Below are 20,486 nucleotides of genomic sequence, written 5' to 3'. Positions count from 1 at the left end.
TCTATCATCAATTCCCGAAGGACTTTTCTGTGGCAGACACATGTAGTCTAGCCAGACACCAATCTTATCCAAGACTGATCGGTCCAGTCCGCCGAGGGTTTCTGCAACTCTGCTGACAATGTTCGCAGCTTGAAGGTATCCATGAACCTTCAATGTCTTGACAGCTGCCGTTCTTTGTTCGAGGGGCAGCATGTAAACTGAGGCGAGTTTCACAATGGCTTGCATCAGAAATATGATAGCTTTTAGTTGCTCGCCGTCTGCATCTGGATGTGCTGGGGTTTCCCATCGATGAGAGATGAACAGAATGCACGCTGGCGGTTCCCTCCATTCAAAGGCCCCTGGATTTATATCTTGGCACCGGGGCATTGTCTTCAGTTCACAGAGATCCCCGGCGTGGATGATATTACATAGTCGAGGTACCTCATCCCGATCAACAGTTTCAATATACTCGCCCATCTCTGGCTGTGATGGAGTAGCCGGTTTAACCCGGAGCATTAAAGCAATTTTGACTGCGAGAGCAGTCGCAGCCAAACCAAGCAAGTACTGGAGCATGGCAATATTTGGACAGTAACGTATATTATTGGGATATGGAAAGTACAGGTTGTTGAAGTCTGACGACATCATCATTGATATACTGAGTGCCACAGTCAAGTAGTGTAGAGTAGATCGGTTCGTTCAGTGGTGTGACGAGGGGCCCATGGAAGTATGGGAACTGGATCCGTGGTAACGCTTCAAAGTATGACAGCGGCGAAGATCGATATCATGACCAGTGAACTAGACCTGAGATCCAAAGATTCCGCCTCTGGTCTGTCCAATGAACTGGTTATATCCAAAAGAAAAGGTCTAGACCATGTGCTTGTCGAAAACAGTAAAAGCCACAACATGATACCACTATCCCAGCGCTGGGCTCTATTTCCAGCGGTCTTAAAACAGACACTCATTCGGCTTCCATTCCATAACCCTCATGATGCAAGTACAGATGGAGCTAATCCGCTCCTGAAAATATGCCGCCAACAAGCCCGCATATCGTTCCGCGACACTTCAATGCGAGCGCCCCATCCGTCGCGTTCTCCGACCAGTGGACAAACCCCAGCGATGTATTCTCCGTTCTCCTCATTCTCGGAGGCGACGTCGTAGGTCGGGCGCTTGCTCAGCTCGCAGGCTCACCCGTGACTCCTGTCGCATTTTCGTTCGGTGTGGCCCCTCACAAAATGCCTTCTATACCTAGTTACTGCTCTTGCAAACTGACCATGCCGTGTCTCCGCTAGGATGGGTCGCCTATGCCGTTACAGCCGTCATCTCCGCTGTTGGCGAGAACAAACTAATGCCCCTGCCCGACTGTGCGTGTAAAATCATCAACGGACACACGGGGTACGTCCGGGATAATTCAAGCTGGGTTATCGGTCGGATCATGCGGGACTATGAAAGTTGGATGGACGATGGCAACAAGGACGGGCCAATTCATACGCGCGTAAAGCAGATGATTGATGAACTTTGGAAATCAAAGATAGAGGAGGCTGAGGCGGAGGAACCAGGAACAGGAGCGCAGGTTAAGAAACCAGCACAGGCCGGTCTTTGCGTGTCGGTGTACAAGGCTGGGATTGCGAAACCAGGGTATCCTGGCCGCGATTGGGTCTACTGCCTTGGGCTTGCCACGAGCATTGTCCAGCTAGGAATCGCAGCAATTCCTTGTGGTATATACGGGGACTGGGGCATTCTGCTGGTGACGGGTAGTGGGATAGCGCTCTCCTTTGCTGTTGGCGCTCTCCCGCAGTGGAAGCGAGAGAAATGGGCCTGTCGCCGGAACACGGACAAAACAGTGATTCTCACAAGAGGAAACGGCAGTCAGCATGCTATCGTCATCATTGGCGATGATGTAGGTCTTGACTTGGAAGATCTAGCAACAGGCCCCCTCACGGCTGATGTTTCTGCCTCGTTGTTTACAAGAGTGTTCTTGATCGTTCTTGCTACACTATGGATCTTGCTCCTAATCACGGCAGCCGGTCTACACCATAACACCTGGTTTTTGCTCGCAGTCGGCGGTCTTGGTATGATTCAGAACACAATTGCCGCGGGGCTGAGGAGGTCACCGAAGAGTTTCGGTATTCCATTGAGGCCTCTGGTTGTTTTCGGACAAACCAAAGTCATGCCGACGCTGTTCGCGGTTGAGGACGCATATCCCCGCGTGGGGAGGAGTATGCTGAAGACTTTTTTCCCAGGGCCTTTGCGCCCAGAAGAGAAGCAAAAGTGGGAGAGATATGAGAGACGCGCCAACGATTTGGAAAGGTAAGGTGTTCGGTGCGGCCAGTAGATTCTTACTTCGGTGAAAGCCTTGAAGCTGATGGCACATTCAATGCCGCTGCGTATACATCTCAACATTGGTCATGGCCAATTATGTACAATACTGACAGTCCATGCGTGTAAAAGTTACTCGACCTTGACCTTAATGAGCGGTTTCTTTCAAGGAACATGGTAGGCGCCACGAGCTAGCCAGCCAAGCCTAACAGATAAGGTCCTTTGGAAATTGTAGAATTCTTAAATCTCTACAAGCCCAGCTAGCACACGGCCCGCTGCAGCTGCAACTCTCAGTCGTCAGATTGCACTATGCGGATCTACGAGTTCATTGGTCATCAGTAGCTTTTACACACTCACTATTCCACCGCAGAATACGCTCAACAGAAAGCTCACGGTGCTTGGGTTCCTCAACTGGATCGTCGTCTCCGTTATCAAACGGGTCGATGATCCATGCATGCATTTGGAGTCGACGAATTATTTCAATATCCCCTTGACCGTCATCAAGCCAGATCCCATCATCGTAGCTTCTATGCCAATTAAATAGGCGTGATGTTGCAGATCCTGATTGCTCATCAGCAATATATTGCTCGGGGTCAGGCAATCTGAGTGGTCAGAAAATATGTCAAATTGAGCCTATGCTAGACTTACTCATTTGTCCCATCTGCGGCGCAAGAGTCACATTGAATGGAAGCTTTAATCGGCTTAAGTGGATACTCTGCGCTGGCCGGAATTCTTTCTCCCGAGTCTAAGATCCAGTATATTCTCCAGGAAGTAGGCCTGTGTGTATGTGCAATATGTGCTCTCACTTCAAGACTGAGATTTTTTACGGGAGTTGTGCCGAAGGGAGGTGCTGGCGACCATGGCACTGATAATTCTGGTCGGCAGAAGAAGGAAGTCTGAAACTCGTGTGCTCTGGAAGTAGTGGATTCCTCTAGATCATGTCCAGGATACACCATCTGAAGAAAGGATTGAGCCGTATTTGTCCAGAAGGCAGCCACCAGACATATCGGCGGTAGACCACGGAGAGCCATATTCAGGAACGAGGCTGCCTGGTCGTTGCACACTGCAGCAGCCCATAAGAGACTCAGATAGGGTTTCATATTGGTAACTGCAGAGAGAAGTTGGCGATTATCAATCCTGTCCACTTCCGAGAGAGCTTTTTTAACACCCAGGGATGCGGCCCCGACAAGGTTACATGGAACGGATGGGTCAAAAAATACGCTGCATAGTAACGAATCCAGAGCATCTTGCGTAGAGCTAAGAGACATGAATTTATCAATCGATCGATAAAGTTCAAGAAATACCATGTCTTTCGGTCTACATGAAGAGCGCGTAGGAGCTGCCGAAATCATCATAGGAGGAGCAAATTTGGGTGGAGGCGTGTGCCGTGAGGTCAATATTAAAACAGAGGCAAAGCCAGTGATAAATTCCCCTTCAAGGCTTTCCAGCATGCAGAAGCCTAAAAGGATATCGAACGCAAGTGACGAACTTGATATGACTGGTTTCCAGTCGCGTCTGCACTGACTTCTTAGCCGGTAAGAGCCAAATATGCTTCATATGATGAACATACCGCTTGATTGAGATCCCTTCTCTTCTCAACATCCATGGCGAATAGAAGACATCTTTGTGCTTTTTCACTCGAGCTACCCAGCAGCCCCGCGTGACGATATCCCAAAAACAATCTTCTATCTGCATACCTTGCTCGTGCAAGATCTGGCTTTCTTCACCCGTCTGTTGGAGTATCTCTACCCAACGGCAGGAAATGATATATGACCAGGCCAGAACAATGCTGGTTAAATACCCAGAACGAATAGGCTTGGCGCAAATAGGAATAGCGACTTCCAGCTGGGTCTCAGCCTTGGTCCTGTAGATTACTGGCGCTGGACATCCGAGACACTGCAGATAATCGATTGACTTCTGAGGTTGATCGCAGTTTAAATCTTCCGTCGTTTTCACCTGTAACGTAGACTTTAGAACAAGAAAGGACCTTGGTCTACCTGAAGTGCTAACGGCTCCTGGGAGACGGTGATAGAATGGAGGGATATTGTCAAGGAGACCGAGAAAGGCTGTTAAATAGTGCTGGAAAGATTCAGTGCCTTGTTGGTGAGTAACGGCCGCATTTTTCCACTCATCAAACTTTGACTGACACCAATGGTTGAACTCTGCTGTTGTAGGACAGACTCCATCCCCAGGGAACCAAGTTATATCCTCATTACTGCTGGATTCATCACTATCGTCGGGCTGGGGGGTATAGTCAGCATCTGGAAGACCCGAATCTCCGGTTCCCATAACGGCCACATTGGTTAACTGTTTGGTTCCAGGTAATCGAAGGGATGAATTGAAAACATAGGAGGAAATTCAGATGCAGACGGAGTATGTCCAAGTCATCTTGAGCGGGAGAGGCGGTGAAAGAAGCGGCGAAGAAGTGCGGTAATGGGTAATGAAGAGACAGCCACTGATCATTGCTCGGCGGCTAGTCCTGTATGCTTGCGGTTGTGGCTTACCGCAATCTTATATAGCCCAGGTTGGGGTTTTCAGATGGGTTGTTGAGGAGCCTTATGCGCCCATAAGGACAGTGATTGTATTCAGCTAATTGTAGGATGTCTATCCTCCTACTGAGGAACTAACGCGAAAAACGCGCACAGAACGACCCACATCCAGAATGGCAGGGCCATACACTCTACGGGTTAGTATTCGGAAAGATGCAGGGACGCCAACGGCTTGGGCTCAGGGCACAAATACCTCACCAGGTAGACGCATCACTCGACTTATAAATAGAATGAATCTTTCTCTCCATTCCCCAGATCAGATTCCCTCAACATAACCTTTGATCAACTTCAGCATTTAAACATACCTTCGCCTGTGACCAATTCACTTCAACTATTGCCACCAATCACCAAACAACAGTCACAATAATGTCCAATCATCAATACAAGTTCAATGTCAAGATGGGATGTTCCGGCTGTTCAAATGCTATCCAGGATGCTCTCAGACCACTCAGCGGTACGTGACTACCAGTAGAGCCCAAAGTGCCATTGTCCATAGTGTATATACCATAGAGAGCTTTGTCTCTACGTTGTCCTTGTCATGCATCATACTAATTAGATGGATCTCTCAATAGGACTTAAGTCCCTGGATATCAGCCTTGAACAGCAAACCGTTTCTATCGTCGCCGAACCCTCGCTTTCATACGACGCCGTGCTCGCAGCCATAAAGGAAAAGGGCAAAGATGTTCACAGTGGCGAAATTGACGGTGTCCCTCATTCTATCTAAGCCAACGCTGAGTGGCCCACCGGATAAAGTCTTGAAAGGAGAGAGCAACACGAACGACTGGACACATGGTGGGTGGAAAGTGGATGACAATATCTAAATATATGTTCCTCTACAGACAACATGTGCGCGTATATTCCATAAATCCGTCCCAACACAATCAACTTCAACAGATCTAGCGTGTAAGACAAAATAATTAGACCATCATGGATAATGATTTAGTGCTCATCCAAGGATCGTCCTCGGACTCGCTACTAGTGGATTATTTTGGCGCACAAATGGCGCGTCTGCCCCTCGGGGATGAGAGCCAACCAGAGTTTTCAACTTCCGGTGCAGATCCAAAAGGACGAATGATGCGCGATTAATGCGGCAGCGTATTAAATTTATCGTACTAACCAGAGTCTCCTGTAGATTTGCATTTAATGCTTTGGCCGAGTCCGAAAACCCAGAAAGTCCAGGTACATGACAGCCTACCTTGCTAGCTCTACAGGATCGTACGTTTCCTTGCACTCTCGCGCTTCGTGGGAAGGGCTGAATATGGCGATTTTTAAAGGTGATCAAGAGAACGGATACATCGTAGCTTGGGCAGGGCATGGTGCTCCTCATTAATGGTCCTTCACTGCAATGTACGGCTTAATGCCGACGGTTGTCACATTTGCTAGCTCCATCGTCATTGCTGCTAATGGAAGAGCCGTACAGGAGTTTAAATTGTCCTCACGCGACATGATAGCTGCAACAGCGTTCACTGTTCTGGTAGAGCTAAATAACTTCTTCTACGTTTGTTCTTGTCCCCTGGCCGGCCACGGGGACTAGCTATGGGACACTTAATATTCGGTACCATGTCGAAACTATTCAGTCACAACACCAGCTCTTGCCAGTATCTATGGTCTTTCCATTGTCAAGAATGCACGTCGCGCCCATCCATAGTTTTTAAGCCCAGTGAAATCAAAGCTGTGGTTCCATTGAGCTAGACAAGGTGTACCTCATATGCGAAGTTGTAAGTATTCCTAAGGGAACATGTTCCCAAGGTGTTGATGTCAATCTAATAGATCTATACTGTGTTCAACAGCTGATCTCCAGCTAAATAGTGCATGTGACATATACATTGCAGAAATGTATAAAAAGCTAGTCATGATTCAATTTGAAGTGAGAGCAGACCGCTGAATACGGTCATCTTTTGTGTCATTAAATTTGCTACATACATATAATGTTCTGCTTCACGAATCGTAAGAGTCCACCACGAGTAAGGTCAGAAAGAATCGCTCCTCGTTACATCAAGACATTGGCAACTTCCAATTGAGTTTCCCGTATCACATTCATGTCGTTAAATCCCAAATCATACCTGATACTGGCGCTCCAACCAAGCCAGCTCCGGTCGACCAGCACAAGCAGCGTCGCTATTGCAGGTCCCAGAATCATAGCCGGCATAGAAATAGAAGATGGCCTTCTTATCAGCAATTTGATCCGCATTCAGATTTGCGGGTAGCGAGGCTACCGGATAGCCCATGTAGCCGAAGAAGTCGGCATCATTATCAGCAGCCTGAGACGCGTGGTCTGCAAAGAACCCAGTGGTGTGGTGATCGCTGTGGTCGCCGTCACCGAGATCATTGACAAAGTCGAGAGTGTTGATACGGTCGGGGCTGAAGTTCTCAATAATGTCGGATAGGACGTCAAGCAGCTGCTGCCTCGTATAGGTAGTGCCGGAGGCGTCGACTGTGCCGATCTCCTCGATGGTTCCCTCCCAGAGCTTCTGAAGACTGACGCTTCCTGTTGAAGCAAAACCTGACCCGTCCAGGTTGCCATCCGGGATGTGTAGGAAGGCCAGTTCAATTTGGGGTTGGGCTGCGAGTTCGTATACCGGGATGTCAAATCCCTCGATGCCTGCATCGCCTTCGTTCCATTCATTGGCAACACCGGCGATCTGTGCATAGGTCGCTAGGGAGCCGGCTTGACGGCTTGTCCAGTAGTCTTCGCCGTTGCCTGCGTCGCCGGCTGTGAGGAAGACGGTACGGACTGCTCGACCTGACCGTACTTCACTAAGGAGGTCTGGGGACATAAAGAGTAGATCATCATCTTGATGTGCAACAATGTTCAGGGTTTGTGCAACCGTCAAGGCTGCAGGGCCGAGGATAGCTAAACTGCTGAGGAGGCTGTAGGGTTTCATTTTGAGTGTATAGACAATTGGGCTGACTGTGATCTGTGAAACACAACGATAGTGAGACAAGATGGGGTTAACAATCCAAATTTATGGTCGGTATCCCCAAGCGAAAATAAACACATTTGCATTGTTGATAAGTTGTGTAGCTTCAACTATGCTGCATTCCAGCTGGGATTTCGTCCCTGCCGTCTACATTCTCGTCAAAACATTCAATCACGACAACTAATTTACCAGAGAGACCGCCGATCAGATAATCTTTTCGCCCCTCGGACTTCAGTAATGTTAGACGTATTATAATTGTTGTCGCAATGTTATACTAGACAGGAGTTTACAGAGTATGTCTATCACCATTACTTAGCCTATCTTCAATACCCACTACGTGTAACCTGTACATAAGGTACAGTCCCTTGAATATACTCTAACCCTCTTTTTCTTCTCTCGATTTAAATCATAGTCGTCATTGTATATCAGCATGTTCATGCCTATACACGATGAGATCCTGATGTTCGTGTGAGGTCGATGGCGGCAGGTACTCCCGGCGTATCCCTTGCTTCTTCTCAAACCTGGGTTCCCAGTTTCAATTGGCGTTGCGGAATGTTCTACAATCCTATTTCCACTAACCTGCGAAGTTGACTGCGCGACACCAAGAGATTAGGAATTTGCTAACCCTCTTAGGAAGTACTTGTGCTTGTTGCATGTTCATATCTCGGAGTGTCATTGCCTGCGGGCCTTCTCTCTCGTCTCGTTTATGTACCCCTGGCGGGTTTAGTCTTGAACTACGCTATGTTCTGACACTCAGACCCCTTGAATCTAGCGAGGCTAGAATTGCAGAGGTATGTGCTGTGCATCAAGGGTTCAAGGAAGAGGTAATATGGCTCTGATTTCACTTCCTTGGCACCAACACGACACGATTCCCTCCTACCCGAAATTGCAACTATACAAAATCGGTTTATCCGCATGAATTAGTTTCTATAATACATAACGATCTTCTGCCAATTAATCTAATTGACTCGCTTCACTCTATTCTAGCAAAGATGACTTCGTTTTCATGTCCATCAGTTTCAAGAGTACATCATCTCTCTCCTTCTGCAAAGCATCCAAATCAGTTGCCTGCACCATCGGTTCCACTGTTTTGCTTAAATCCTGAATTGCTTGGGGCGTCATTTCAAACGTATGCTTATGCATGTCATCATGCCACGATTTAGCAGCCGGGCCAAGATGCTCCAAGAAGTGCTGAAAACTGCCATTGCCCGCCATAGCGTTCAGGGCAAAAGGTCCATTGAGCGCCCACCGTAGACCAAGAGAGGACGTCATTGTGGTATCTTTACAAGTTCATTAGAGTTAGCGTTATATCAACGAGACTATCTGTCAAGAAAGCTAGGGGGGTTATAGAATCTTACCTAGGTCTGCCGCTGAAATAATACCTCTGCTCACCAAGCTATATGCTTCCATCAATATGGCGGCTTGGAGCCTGTTGACGATGAACCCGGGTATCTCTTTCTGAATAAGCACTGGCTTCTTTCCCAGACTTTTGTAGAAGTCCATGGCTCGTGGGACAACAGTCTCTCGATCTGTAGCTGTATGCGGCACGACCTCCACCAGGGGAATTAAATGTGGTGGGTTGAAAGGATGCCCGACCAGGACTCGTTCAGGGTGATGACGGCACGCTGACACATATTCGGACGATGGGATTCCGGACGACGACGATGCGATGATGACCTCTGGGCGTGCTTTTTCATCCAGGTAGGCGAACAGGGTGCGTTTGAATTCTACCCGCTCGGGGCCATTCTTGGTTACGGTTAGTAGGATAGTGGACAGCATGTGTACAAGTAGGCGGTACCTCTTGTATGAAATCAATCTCGTCGAAATGATTATCCAGGGAATTCACAAAGGTGTAATTTTTTAGGGAAGCCCCTTCGCTGAGCCCAATTCGAGTAAGTGTTGGCCATTGTGCTTTCAAATATGTCTTGAGGTTCTTCTCTGCGTTCGGAGCAGGATCCGTCACTAGGACCTTGAGCCCTCGGGCCAGAAATAGAGCAGTCCAGCTGGCTCCTATAACGCCGGTGCCGATAGTAGCGACTGTTTTAATCACGTTCTTGCCTGCAATGGACATCTTGGAAGTAACGTATAATCACTTGGTATTAGGGATGACGATGAGTAATGGAATGGTTGGTGTATATATATAAAGATTTGTTACGTTGGTGGATGGTCAAGATCGGGAGGGTGCTAAATATATATCCAATGCCACTACTGAAACTCGGCAACCCGATTCCAAAAACCTTGGTTCCTACAATTTCCATAGATCTGGTTGTTGATTATGCAACACAGTAGAATTTCCTAGCGAACTGAGGCATATACATGGCCCATCATCAATACCGCGGGTCCGTGGAAAATGGCCGGCATGCCGAGGACTTGGTCGACGAGTCCCGCGGGTAGGTCCGCGGCATCCGCGGATGAGATGCCGAGAGGCGATTTCTACACAATGCAATGCTCGTTATTTCAACTCACATATCCAACACGTTGTCAGATACGCTCACTGGAACTTCAATAACACTGATGGCAGAAACCTTACACAAAAGTGATGCCAGTGTAAAACCCATCCCCACGATGTATAACCTCCTTGCCACCCGCATTCACACTGACTCGATACACACTACCGCCCAAGTCAGTGACATGGACATACTGGTTGATTGAATCAACCTTTAATCCAATAGGCTGATGTAGCTGCCGTGCCATGATATGTACTTGAGGGTCCTCGCCTGCGACTCTCGCCTTATTCAGTGTATTACCATGCGGGTCTTCCCCACGATCGGTCCAGTAAAGTGTCTGCGTCTCAGACACGAAGTCCAGGTCAATGGGCTCGGGGAGACCCACGAACAACGTCTCAATATCTGATCGAGAGAAAGCATTTTCCCCAGATGGGATATTGATATTCGCACGGAAAATGCGCCCTTTGTGTCCTCTATTCGTCCCTTTCTGTGTCCAGAAGAGCTTTCCGTTTTTGGAGATCCAAGGCTATACCCACGCACCACCGCATTTGATCTTCCTTATCACCACTTTTGCAATCTCCGCGGAGAACTAGGATCTCGTGGTCGTGGCCGTTGAAATCACAATGGTGAACACTCATGCCCTCACGATCGCAAAAGTAGAGTTTCCTGTTCTGATCGTCGACAGCTAGTTGTTTGGGCGTGTGCACGGCACCCTCGGGAATGACAATTCTTATATCGCTGCCATCGAGATTTGCAGACAGTACCGAGCCGTCTTGGTTAGATGTACCAAGTCCCATACTCGTCCAAAACATGCGGCCGGTGGACTTCGATACGTCAAGACCATCGGGACTTTTAAGACCAGATACTAGTGCAGTGACATTCTTTCCGCCGTCCACACTGCGGAGAATCCGTCCATTGTGGTCGAAAAAGGCCCTGTTCGTGATCTTTGAGCTCTGGGCTATTTCTAGAAAGTAGATTTCGTGGGGATGGTCTTGTCCGTTCGCTCTGGGAGAAGGTAACTCTCCCTTACTTGTCTTGCTCCCCGGCTTCGCTTGTTCGAAATAGCTGTTGCAAGGCCAATGAGCAGTCGGGGTTGGGTCGGGGTCTTGCTTGACCATGTAATTATCTTCGGTTGGAGTCATTGTGTCGAGATCAGATTTTTCCGACATTGCGCAGGGGCCGGAGCTATTCGAAAACATTCCTTTCCACGGTTGATCTAATTCGTTGGGGTTGGAGACCCCAGACGATATATTCCTAGGGATGTGGATATGTGGGGATGACTGTAGCTGGATCGGTGATATGCTGATCTAGTATCATTTCCTATTCACTGAAGGTTCCTGAGAATCTCGGTGTATGAGAAAATCCCGGTCAACAAGACCTTTATAGATTTTCTGACCACTAAAATGCAAGTTGCTGGGATATTTATCCTGTCTGACAAATGTTCTTTCCTGAACCTGTCGGATCTTGACATCACATCGGGATTCTAGGATAAACTTCATTGAAACTGGGAGGAGTTGACGATACGCCACGCGAATAGATAAGCCTATTCTTAATGATGTGATTAACGACCATTTGAAGGACTGGACTTTTAAAAACAATGCCAGGGACATTTCAGGGTACGATCTTGTAACTTTTTATCTATCACGAACATACCAGGTTTGCAAAAGCATGTGCACTTGGCGAGAGATTTCCTTGTGTACTACTTTGTAGATTGGACTTCAATCAAAGATGACGCGCGATAACCAGCCGTCATTCCTGCTGAATTCATCACCGGTGAACTTAACTGCTTCGTATTTCTAAGAGTCTTACTAATACCACAACAAGGAACGACAAGGCACAAAGAGAGGAAAAAAATAACAAAGTCAACTGCACTCACGAAGAGGCAAGAGAACCGATAAGTAGTTAGCGGTATAGTGACCTCCATGTCGTCACCAGGAAGTAGTGGGCATATAACTGATCAACCACTAACCATTCAATGAAAATAACCGATCCATATTCACATACTCCTTCCACATAAAGGGGTTATTTCAAGCACCACGTACGTGCAAAAAGCTATCTAGGTTTCCTTGGTTTTGTCTTCGTCGAGCCAACAACCAGAACTCCAGTGGTACTTAGGATGATGAGTATTAATGCCATAATGATAAGCAGTCCTAGAAGAACAAAGGCCGCAATTTTCAAGCGTTTGTTGAAACTTCGGTTCGCGCGCAACTGCGCCAAAAAGTTCTCTGACACAGCTGGTTGTTGCGCCATTGGGAAAAGGAATGTTGTGTCTTTGGCAGGTGTGTTATTTCTGCGTGATTTTGGTAGACCGTTGGCCTTTGGATGGACACTAGCACTTGGTTATTGGGATAGAATTTGTGAGGGTTACTATCAACTGCTGTATGAGATAGACGGATATTTATATCTTGCTGTATCTCCGGAGATCTCTAGCGGATTTGCAAATGATCCGATTCAAGACGGGATTCTGCTAGGCCACAATTATCATGTAGCCCTGACCGGGTCAAATATGAAAGGGAATTTGCGTAAGAATAGGAGACGACAATGTATGTGAGACCGTTGTACAGATTCAACAAAGCCTTCGGCAATCTCAGGGCGCTTGGTTGGGAGCAATGCCCATTGTTTTTGGTTCACTCTGACTCCTTGTTTTGTATCATTTTGATTATAATCTGCCAAAGAAAAAATGATGCAACTGGTGTATAGCGCTAATTTAGGGCGCTTTGTTCAGGCGTGTATGACACTCAAGATGCTGAATCCCATATTCGGGGTGGAATAAAGGGTAATACGAGATGATACTGGGCTCTACCGGGGCGAATGATGTGTATTTCAATACCTGTTGAGGGCTAAATGCCTGCAGTGTTTGTATAGTCAATCCTCATTGTTCTCTTTTATCCGTTAGTCCTTGCGCTCATTGGCCTGTGTCCAGAGACCAGGTCATCCAATCCATCTTTGCTTAGTGCTAATTTCAGGAGATGATAGGCACACAACTGGAACCATGTTGCCACATATCCTTGAGATGCTTGGCTGTTTGACTAGCTTGCAGATGTTCCGGCATCCTCGACAAGTACGCCAATATCATGGTGAAGCTAAACACAGATCTGTAAGGTTACAACTGGACTAGTCATTTCGCTTCGACTACTACATACAGCGCAGCAGTGGAGACTCAGACATTAATGATCATCCGAGGGTGGATCATAGACTTTTTGGGCGGATATGCCGAATCACTTCTCTCCCGCCACGATACACATGAGCATACAAGCCACGAAAGAAGGCAAAAGGATTGGAGGTGAAAAGTGATGTTCTAACAAAAAGGAACTCTAGTATCACCTGCACAATATGAAATGGTGGTTCTCGGCTTCTTCAGGAGATGGATCACGACAAGCATCGCAGCCACCTGAGCTTATAAATTAGCTCGGGCAAAGTCTGGATATGCTCCACAGTTACTGATTCTAGCGTCGGCCTTATGCCATATCCCACGAAGTCCCCACAAACTAAAGGCCATATCACATGGGCCCAGACCGTTGCACCCATTCTTTCAGGGTCTTCGTGAAGAACCAAGACTTAGTCTCTTGGCCTTACTCCACCTTTCACCATCTTCGCCTTCTTGACTGATACCCAAGAGAAATCTTAGCTAATGCCAATACTGTGCTTGGGATATCTGTACTTGAGAAATTCACTATTTGATGGGCCCTTCGCCTCTCCAGCTGGAGATTATTCCTGCTTCCATGCTCCGCCCTAGTCCGCTCATACATAATGGCAGGTGGCTTCCTCCCGTACCACGAGCCTGGTAGTAAGTATGAACTGTTGGATATTCGTCCCTAGTACTGCACAGGATCGCAAGGCTCACTCACTTAGTTGTTGAAATCCTGATTATCATCTCATTCTTTTTCTTCCTCTCCTTGGCGGAATGGGTCTCCGCCAAAGTTCTCCGCGCTGGGATCATTGGACAGATTGCAGTTGGCATTATATACGGTGTACCGCTGACAAATATCCTTGAATGGAACTGGCAACAGACTTTCCTAGCGCTTGGATATGTTGGCTTGATCCTGATTATATTTGAAGGTTGGTGGCTTGAAAGTTCTGCAGCGTCTGTCGGTGTTGACGTCAATCATCTCCAGGTGGCCTTGGCGCCCGGCTCGATCTTCTGAAGGAAAATCTGGTGGTGAGCACGATCGGCGCCGCCACAGGGGTGTGTTTTCCTATCGGGCTTTCTTATCTTCTGCTATACTTGGGATATGGATATGGTATTATCTTCCATGCTGTTTATGAATAAGATCTAACGTCAATCAGGTGCGGTCGAGACGTTTATCATTGGGGCGGCACTTTCCGCCACCTCTTTGGGTAAGAATCCGCAGCCAAGCCCTAACTTACCCTTGCGATCTAACAAACTGGCTAGGCACCACATTCGCGGTAATCTCATCAGCCTCGAAAACAGTAGATCTCGCGCAGACCCGCGTGGGCTCAGTTCTCGTAAGCGCGGCCGTCATTGACGATGTAGTTGGTCTCGTGCTTTCCAGGTCAGTGCCCCAAATTTCGAAAATCCGACCCAAACTCACCCCGAAACCAACAGCATCATCTCCGACCTGGGTAAACTCTCCAACAGCGACGCCAACCTCGGCTGGATCATAGGTCGCCCCATCGTAGCCTCAGTGGCAATGGCTATTCTCACGCCCGTCGTGACGAAATTTCTCTTTGCGCCGATATTCCGAAAATACATCGAGTTCCACTTCGCCCGCTACGACCACATCTCCAACATCATATTGATGACGCTTGTGCTTTGCGCATTTATCTCCATCGCTGCATACACGGGCACATCGGTCCTCTTTGGCGCTTTCCTCGCCGGCACCTTTCTCTCCTATCTGCCAAGCAAGCGTCCCGATGGCCCATTCGTGGTCATGAGTCGCGAAGAAGGCGAGCAAAATGAGGATAAAAGCCCGACCTTCGTTCATACCTTCGAGGCCTATCTTCTGGGCGTGCAGACGTATCTGATGGAGCCTCTGTTCTTTGCTAGTATCGGGTTCGCCATTCCGTTTGTGCAGCTGTGGACGGGGAAGCGCATCTGGAGGGGGATCTTGTACACGCTTCTAATGGTCGTCGCCAAGGTTGGTTTCTTGCATATATTCAACAGATAGTATTGACTAACAGGATTAGTTTGTTGTGGGAATATGGATCCCTATATGGAAATACCTGCCAGGAACTAAATCGAAGACCGGGAAAGCATCTAAGGAGTCTCCCGCGGCTCCGGACGTACCAGTCGAGTCTCCCAAGGATAACGCAACAATGTTATCGGCCTTGTTACTTGGTTCTGCGATGGTTGCGCGCGGCGAGATTGGTCTGTTGATTATTGAGATCGGTTACAACTCCACAGAGTACGTGAGTGAGGAGGGCTTCATTACCGGTGTCTGGGCGATCTTGTTGAACACGATTATCGGCCCGGTTACGGTCGGGCTATTGGTTAAGTTCTATGGGGCACGAATTGGGGAGGGTGAATGGGGGTTGCAGAAGAACACGCCTCCATCGCAGGAGAAGGGGAATGTGCAAAGTGCTGTATGACATCTGCTGGTAGCTAGTAGATACCGTGTCCTTGGGATGAACATCTAGAATAGCTAAATTAGAAGTGTCTGGCCTTTGCAACGAGGCTCGGTTAATAACTATATTCAGACAGTGTGGCAGTGCTATGTCCATATTTAATTTGAAAGACGTCAACATCAACAACAGCTAATCCTGACCCAAACCAACAATTTACAAGCCTTGAAAAGATATAGCAGACTCTGCTTTCACTCCCGATGTATCTCCCCCGCCGCCCCACCTAGCATTGGAAACAACGGATGTGTCCATGCGCGATCCTGCCAGTGAACAAAGGATAAAGTGTCATGTTGAAGGACTTAATCAATGATAGTGCATAATATATGTGCTACACAGTACGTTTGAGGTAAGTCGGAATCAAGCACGGAGACAAGAAATATATGGATGGCCTCAAGCCATTCGCGCAATGCAAGTTTATTTTGAAGGACGTGCTTACTCCGAGTCATTTACATTTATATCCCTAATGACGTGAGATACTGCGGTAGTGTATGATCGACGATTGAAGCTTGCATAGTAATATAACTTTCAAGATCATTGAACGCGTTATATTGGAGATTGATAGTTCTTGCTTGCTAGCCATCAAAGAGAACACCACCACTTATCTTCCATCTTCCATCTTGATATCTCCTTCAATGATAGAATAACACTCAGTTCCTAGTCTTCGAGTAACTGGACCAACGATAGGTAGGCATAACACTCTGAGGACAGTTTCTGTCAACGATAGAACAAACGCAGTCCCTGAGACAAGAATACTAACTATTCAGTCACGCCAAGAGCATCCTCGTTCATCACGAACGCATTCATGAAAGGCATTATATGAGTTAAATATCTTTGCACAAACGAAAACAACATATCCGCAGTTGGGCAGATCGTCATCCGGACTGGTATAAGCAAAGGCCGCAAAGGATAGTATAGCAATCAGATATGATACTGTGATATTCTTCATCTTGGAATAAGCTGATACGACAACAGAGGCCTCTTTTGAATGAAACACTAGTCGTCGGTTTCTGAAGTTTTGTTAAAAGGCATAATGTGACGGTCTGGTCAAGCTTTGGTCCGTTCATTATTACTTCATTGGTTTTCCAGCCGTGACAAACTGGGGCATAATAGTGACGTGCATATGGCTATTTCACGGATGGAAAGGCCGTGGATACTGTTCAATCAAGATGAGCTCAAAATAGAACCCTGCAGCAGATGAAATTGAATATCTTCCCTTAGTTCCTAAACTTAATTCTATGCTCAAGCAAAACAGTACATTTTCCCAATGTCCATCCTGTCTCAGTTCCTTTTTTTATTCCGCCAGCAATACTAAATGAGAGCCTACAGCTCAACGATATCCTCGACCTTGTCCGCGATTTCCAGGGCCTCTCTTTGACGAGCCAACAATCGAGCCCCTACCGCCCCTTTGCCCGCCTTGACCACGTCTAGATGGGGTCCGGCTCGATTGTTGTTGTTGTTGTTGTTGTTGTTGTTGTTGTTGAGGTATAGGCCCTCTGCCCCCTGAAGATTCACCCATTCCTAAGACTGTGCCTGTGGCTTGACGCGGTGGGAGTTGGTCTGGCGGCGACAGCTTGGCCATCACACCTTGGATAAATTGCTGCGGCAATGACTGCGAAGGACTGCCAGCAGTTATCTTTCTCCCTGTCTCCAGGTAACGCTGGGAGAATATGCGCCAAAGTCGCTCCGAGTAAGCGTCTTTCATGTACGGACGGGGGCAGTAGGGCTCATTTTCAATGAAAGCCTTAACTGCCTGGTTAACTCCTGTTGTATTCATCGTAATAGGACCGCAAGCATCGAAGTCAAGCAACCAAAGGCTCACAATGCGCTTTTTGAAGTTAGGAACAGTGTTCGTGGCGCGCTCAAATGTACTTGTCCCAGGTGTAAGGCGTAAGATGTCTTGAAGCGGTGGAGGGCGACGCACGGAATTGTGGTCGAATGGGGTGCTTCCCAGGACGAACTCAACATCCATGGCATCGATCTTGGTATGCCAGTGCATAACGGCGAGTGCGTCCGCCATGTTAACCGCATATTCATCCGCATCTAGTTGTAGTTCTTCCATCTGATCGACGTGCAGTGTGTAATTCCTCAGGGAAAAAAACCGACTGCCCCCAGGACGCGATGCCCCGTATCGCTTCCGACCAAGAAACAGGCGTACCAGGCAATCTTTGTTCGATGCATCGCTCTTGGCCATGGCGACATTATTCGGGTTGCAGAAAAGATCGATTAGGGCATGACGGATTGGCTGGGGAAGGGGAAATATTCTTTCCATGCAGAGGATTTCTCGAGGTCGACGAGGAAACGTAGGATCATCTGGGAATAGGTGGATGTTTTCGGACCAGAACTCGGATTCTCTATTCGCGAACCAGGCAGCTCGAGGAATCTCGAGACCGCCTGAACCGTCGCCAAGTCGGTCGAAGCTATCTTGGATTCGTAGGTGCATCAAATAATTATTCCAAAGTTTATCGGTGCGATCTATAAGGAGTACCTTGAATGCCCACAATGTACCAGCCTGTTCAAATACCTTCCCAATCGACCCTGTTCCAATCTCTCGAAACAGGGATGTGCAGCCAACTGCGGCCTGTTGACGTTCTGCGAACGATGAAGATGTTGACACCACAGATCGTGTCGACAGCAATCTCCTCAAGAGAACTTGAGGGGTATTGATCTCCTCTTCAAGTAGCTTTTCCTCAAGGTGGAGATTTTGCTCCATGGCATCTTGTAGAGAACTCGTCCATGAGCTGTCGGTGTGTTGTTTTTCTCGCCGGCTCATCGTTGGTCAAAGTGATGCTGAAAGGTGTCGATTATTGTTAACTATGGTGTTGAAGAGGGCAGAGCTATATCAGAAGCTATGCAAGAAAAAGATTGCTCGGGCGAAGTTTGAAGGATGTGGGTTGAGTGAGGAGGGAGGCAAGGTGAGGATAAGGAGCAATAAGCAGTAACACATCCCCCACCTGTATTCACTGCAAATCGCAGTGTCCAGTTCTATTTGGTCTCCAGCAATTCTATGAACTTTCTGGAAAGGCCAATTCGAGTCTCTGCCTCATCCTCATGAAAACTTTGTATCAACCCCACAGAGGTCTGCAGGTACTGCTGGCGAAAAGCAACCCACTGGTCTGTGTGCGGCCGCGGATAGAAGGGATCATTTCTGCAAAATGCATTGACAATTTGCTTGACGCCCTCCAAGTCCATGGAAATGGCACGACAAAGGTCAAAATCCAACATCCACATGGTGTGCTGTCCCAACACATTCGTCATGGCAATGGTGCGGTCATCGTCCCGTGTTGGTGGTGGAGCGAGAACAAATTCAACGTCGTTACCATCGATCTCGCCCAGCCAGTGCAGCGTGGCTAATGCTTCCCCCATCATGGCAGCATACCATTCAAGGTGGTTGGAAGGAATCCCCAGTTCCACCATCTGATCCAAATGGAGCGGATAGTTCTGCAGCGAAAAGCCGCTGAATCTCGACCTCACGTTCATTGCCGTTTTGTAGGTTCGATTGCGGCCAATATATGGTCTGATCAGGCAGGCCCGGTTGCTTGCGCTACTCAGTATTTGGTTTCTGATTTCTGAAGGGCAGTATTTCCCCACAAGAAGTGCCCTTACAGTGTCTGGAAATGGTGGGATGCGTTCGGAAGAGATGGCATTGCAGGGTGAGTATCCCAGTGGGAAATAGGTGATGTTCTCTTCCCACCAGGCGTCTTGCGGTGTCAGGTAGGTGTGACATTGTGGAATGCAAACCTGAGGCCGTATGGGCTGATCCTGAATGTTGCTTTTAACGGATGACAACTTGTGAAAAGCCTCAAGTGCTCGATTGTGCATTGCAAAGTCATTTGCTAGTGATCGGTATGGTCCTCCATCCTCTCGTTTGAATGCAGGGCCTTCGAGCCTTCTAGCCCAGACAGTGCCACAGAATCCTGACCCGATCCGATAGTAGCTTTCGTACGAGTGTTTCTCAGTCGCCATAAGAGTTTCAATGATTGTAGTGGAATGGTGGAGGATACACCGAGTCTGACGGGGTTTCAGAGGAAGACCCTGACTCGTTGATGATTAGATCTATGCATCATTCTGTGTCATCTCTCAAAAGTTTCATGGGACTGCTTAGTAAGTTGTCAACTGTCTTTCGAATCTCACCTCTTCTTCTTTTGTGAGGCAGGCAAATGTCACTTCCAAGACATAAAATTGTCCTGCTTTCCCTTAATTATTTAAGGTGTTGATGGAGAATATTCCGAGTCACATACATACAAGGTATGGTCAGGTTCAAGCAGATCATGCATTGACATGCGTCACACTTGGCATCGTTATTCCTACTCATAGTCTACATACTAGCATTCACGCTATACAGTGCGTGAGCTTCAGACTTCTCATAATACGTGGCTAGCCTTTCATCGAATAGGAAAATGCCTATCTGCATGCTGTGCCAGTATAAGCAAGCGACGGGGCGACGGGATCAGAAGATCGTTGCCTAATAAGTTATAGCTTGAGCTTGATGGTATCACCCTTTTGGGATATTATAAGCCTCCAGATCGACCAAAGGAAAATTACTAGTCAATGTATGTGAGAATCAGCGGCCAGCCACCATGGGATCCACAGCCCCGCGTGCATAGCCCCGCTGACAACTGGCCTATTTATCGTAAACACACCCTTTTCACACAGGAACTTTACGCTCACTCTTGACACACAAATCTTCTATA

The 20,486-nt window shown here is 47.7% G+C and overlaps 9 protein-coding genes across 9 annotated transcripts; 3 read left to right on the top strand and 6 right to left on the bottom strand.

The window, feature by feature from the left end:
* Positions 1-1,004: 1,004 nt before the first annotated feature.
* On the top strand, positions 1,005-2,290 carry BDV37DRAFT_279261 (uncharacterized protein; the record flags this gene model as incomplete). Its single annotated transcript, XM_032086295.1, has 2 exons — positions 1,005-1,194; positions 1,269-2,290. The coding sequence occupies 2 exons, from the start codon at positions 1,005-1,007 to the stop codon at positions 2,288-2,290; spliced, it is 1,212 nt and encodes a 403-aa protein (XP_031945638.1).
* A 330-nt stretch (positions 2,291-2,620) lies between these two features.
* BDV37DRAFT_268678 (uncharacterized protein) lies at positions 2,621-4,683 on the bottom strand (the record flags this gene model as incomplete). Its single annotated transcript, XM_032084221.1, has 4 exons — positions 2,621-2,897; positions 2,944-3,810; positions 3,866-4,602; positions 4,666-4,683. The coding sequence occupies 4 exons, from the start codon at positions 4,681-4,683 to the stop codon at positions 2,621-2,623; spliced, it is 1,899 nt and encodes a 632-aa protein (XP_031945637.1).
* A 403-nt stretch (positions 4,684-5,086) lies between these two features.
* BDV37DRAFT_193081 (heavy-metal-associated domain-containing protein) lies at positions 5,087-5,648 on the top strand. Its single transcript, XM_032079705.1, has 2 exons — positions 5,087-5,298; positions 5,417-5,648. The coding sequence occupies exons 1-2, from the start codon at positions 5,211-5,213 to the stop codon at positions 5,566-5,568; spliced, it is 240 nt and encodes a 79-aa protein (XP_031945636.1). The 5' UTR covers positions 5,087-5,210; the 3' UTR covers positions 5,569-5,648.
* Positions 5,649-6,901: 1,253 nt separating this feature from the next.
* Positions 6,902-7,729, bottom strand: BDV37DRAFT_279258 (PIG-L family deacetylase; the record flags this gene model as incomplete). The annotated part of the gene is made up of 1 exon (XM_032086294.1): positions 6,902-7,729. One exon carries the CDS (start codon positions 7,727-7,729, stop codon positions 6,902-6,904), a length of 828 nt encoding a protein of 275 aa, XP_031945635.1.
* A 1,014-nt stretch (positions 7,730-8,743) lies between these two features.
* On the bottom strand, positions 8,744-9,836 carry BDV37DRAFT_279257 (uncharacterized protein; the record flags this gene model as incomplete). Its single annotated transcript, XM_032086293.1, has 3 exons — positions 8,744-9,045; positions 9,124-9,511; positions 9,564-9,836. 3 exons carry the CDS (start codon positions 9,834-9,836, stop codon positions 8,744-8,746), a joined length of 963 nt encoding a protein of 320 aa, XP_031945634.1.
* Positions 9,837-10,291: 455 nt separating this feature from the next.
* Positions 10,292-11,354, bottom strand: BDV37DRAFT_268676 (uncharacterized protein; the record flags this gene model as incomplete). The annotated part of the gene is made up of 2 exons (XM_032084220.1): positions 10,292-10,714; positions 10,749-11,354. The coding sequence occupies 2 exons, from the start codon at positions 11,352-11,354 to the stop codon at positions 10,292-10,294; spliced, it is 1,029 nt and encodes a 342-aa protein (XP_031945633.1).
* A 2,762-nt stretch (positions 11,355-14,116) lies between these two features.
* Positions 14,117-15,860, top strand: BDV37DRAFT_296474 (cation:proton antiporter; the record flags this gene model as incomplete). Its single annotated transcript, XM_032090120.1, has 7 exons — positions 14,117-14,165; positions 14,223-14,243; positions 14,288-14,398; positions 14,500-14,550; positions 14,606-14,726; positions 14,780-15,311; positions 15,361-15,860. The coding sequence occupies 7 exons, from the start codon at positions 14,117-14,119 to the stop codon at positions 15,760-15,762; spliced, it is 1,287 nt and encodes a 428-aa protein (XP_031945632.1). The 3' UTR covers positions 15,763-15,860.
* A 1,262-nt stretch (positions 15,861-17,122) lies between these two features.
* BDV37DRAFT_279254 (zinc finger protein) lies at positions 17,123-18,565 on the bottom strand (the record flags this gene model as incomplete). The annotated part of the gene is made up of 1 exon (XM_032086292.1): positions 17,123-18,565. One exon carries the CDS (start codon positions 18,563-18,565, stop codon positions 17,123-17,125), a length of 1,443 nt encoding a protein of 480 aa, XP_031945631.1.
* A 212-nt stretch (positions 18,566-18,777) lies between these two features.
* On the bottom strand, positions 18,778-19,758 carry BDV37DRAFT_279253 (zinc finger protein; the record flags this gene model as incomplete). The annotated part of the gene is made up of 1 exon (XM_032086291.1): positions 18,778-19,758. The coding sequence occupies one exon, from the start codon at positions 19,756-19,758 to the stop codon at positions 18,778-18,780; it is 981 nt and encodes a 326-aa protein (XP_031945630.1).
* Between the last annotated feature and the right edge of the window lie 728 nt (positions 19,759-20,486).

The sequence above is a fragment of the Aspergillus pseudonomiae genome (genome assembly GCF_009193645.1).
Source record: "Aspergillus pseudonomiae strain CBS 119388 unplaced genomic scaffold BDV37scaffold_7, whole genome shotgun sequence".
Lineage (NCBI taxonomy): Eukaryota > Fungi > Ascomycota > Eurotiomycetes > Eurotiales > Aspergillaceae > Aspergillus > Aspergillus pseudonomiae.
Note: the sequence above shows the minus strand (reverse complement) of the source record. Positions and strands in the feature narration are given on the sequence as shown.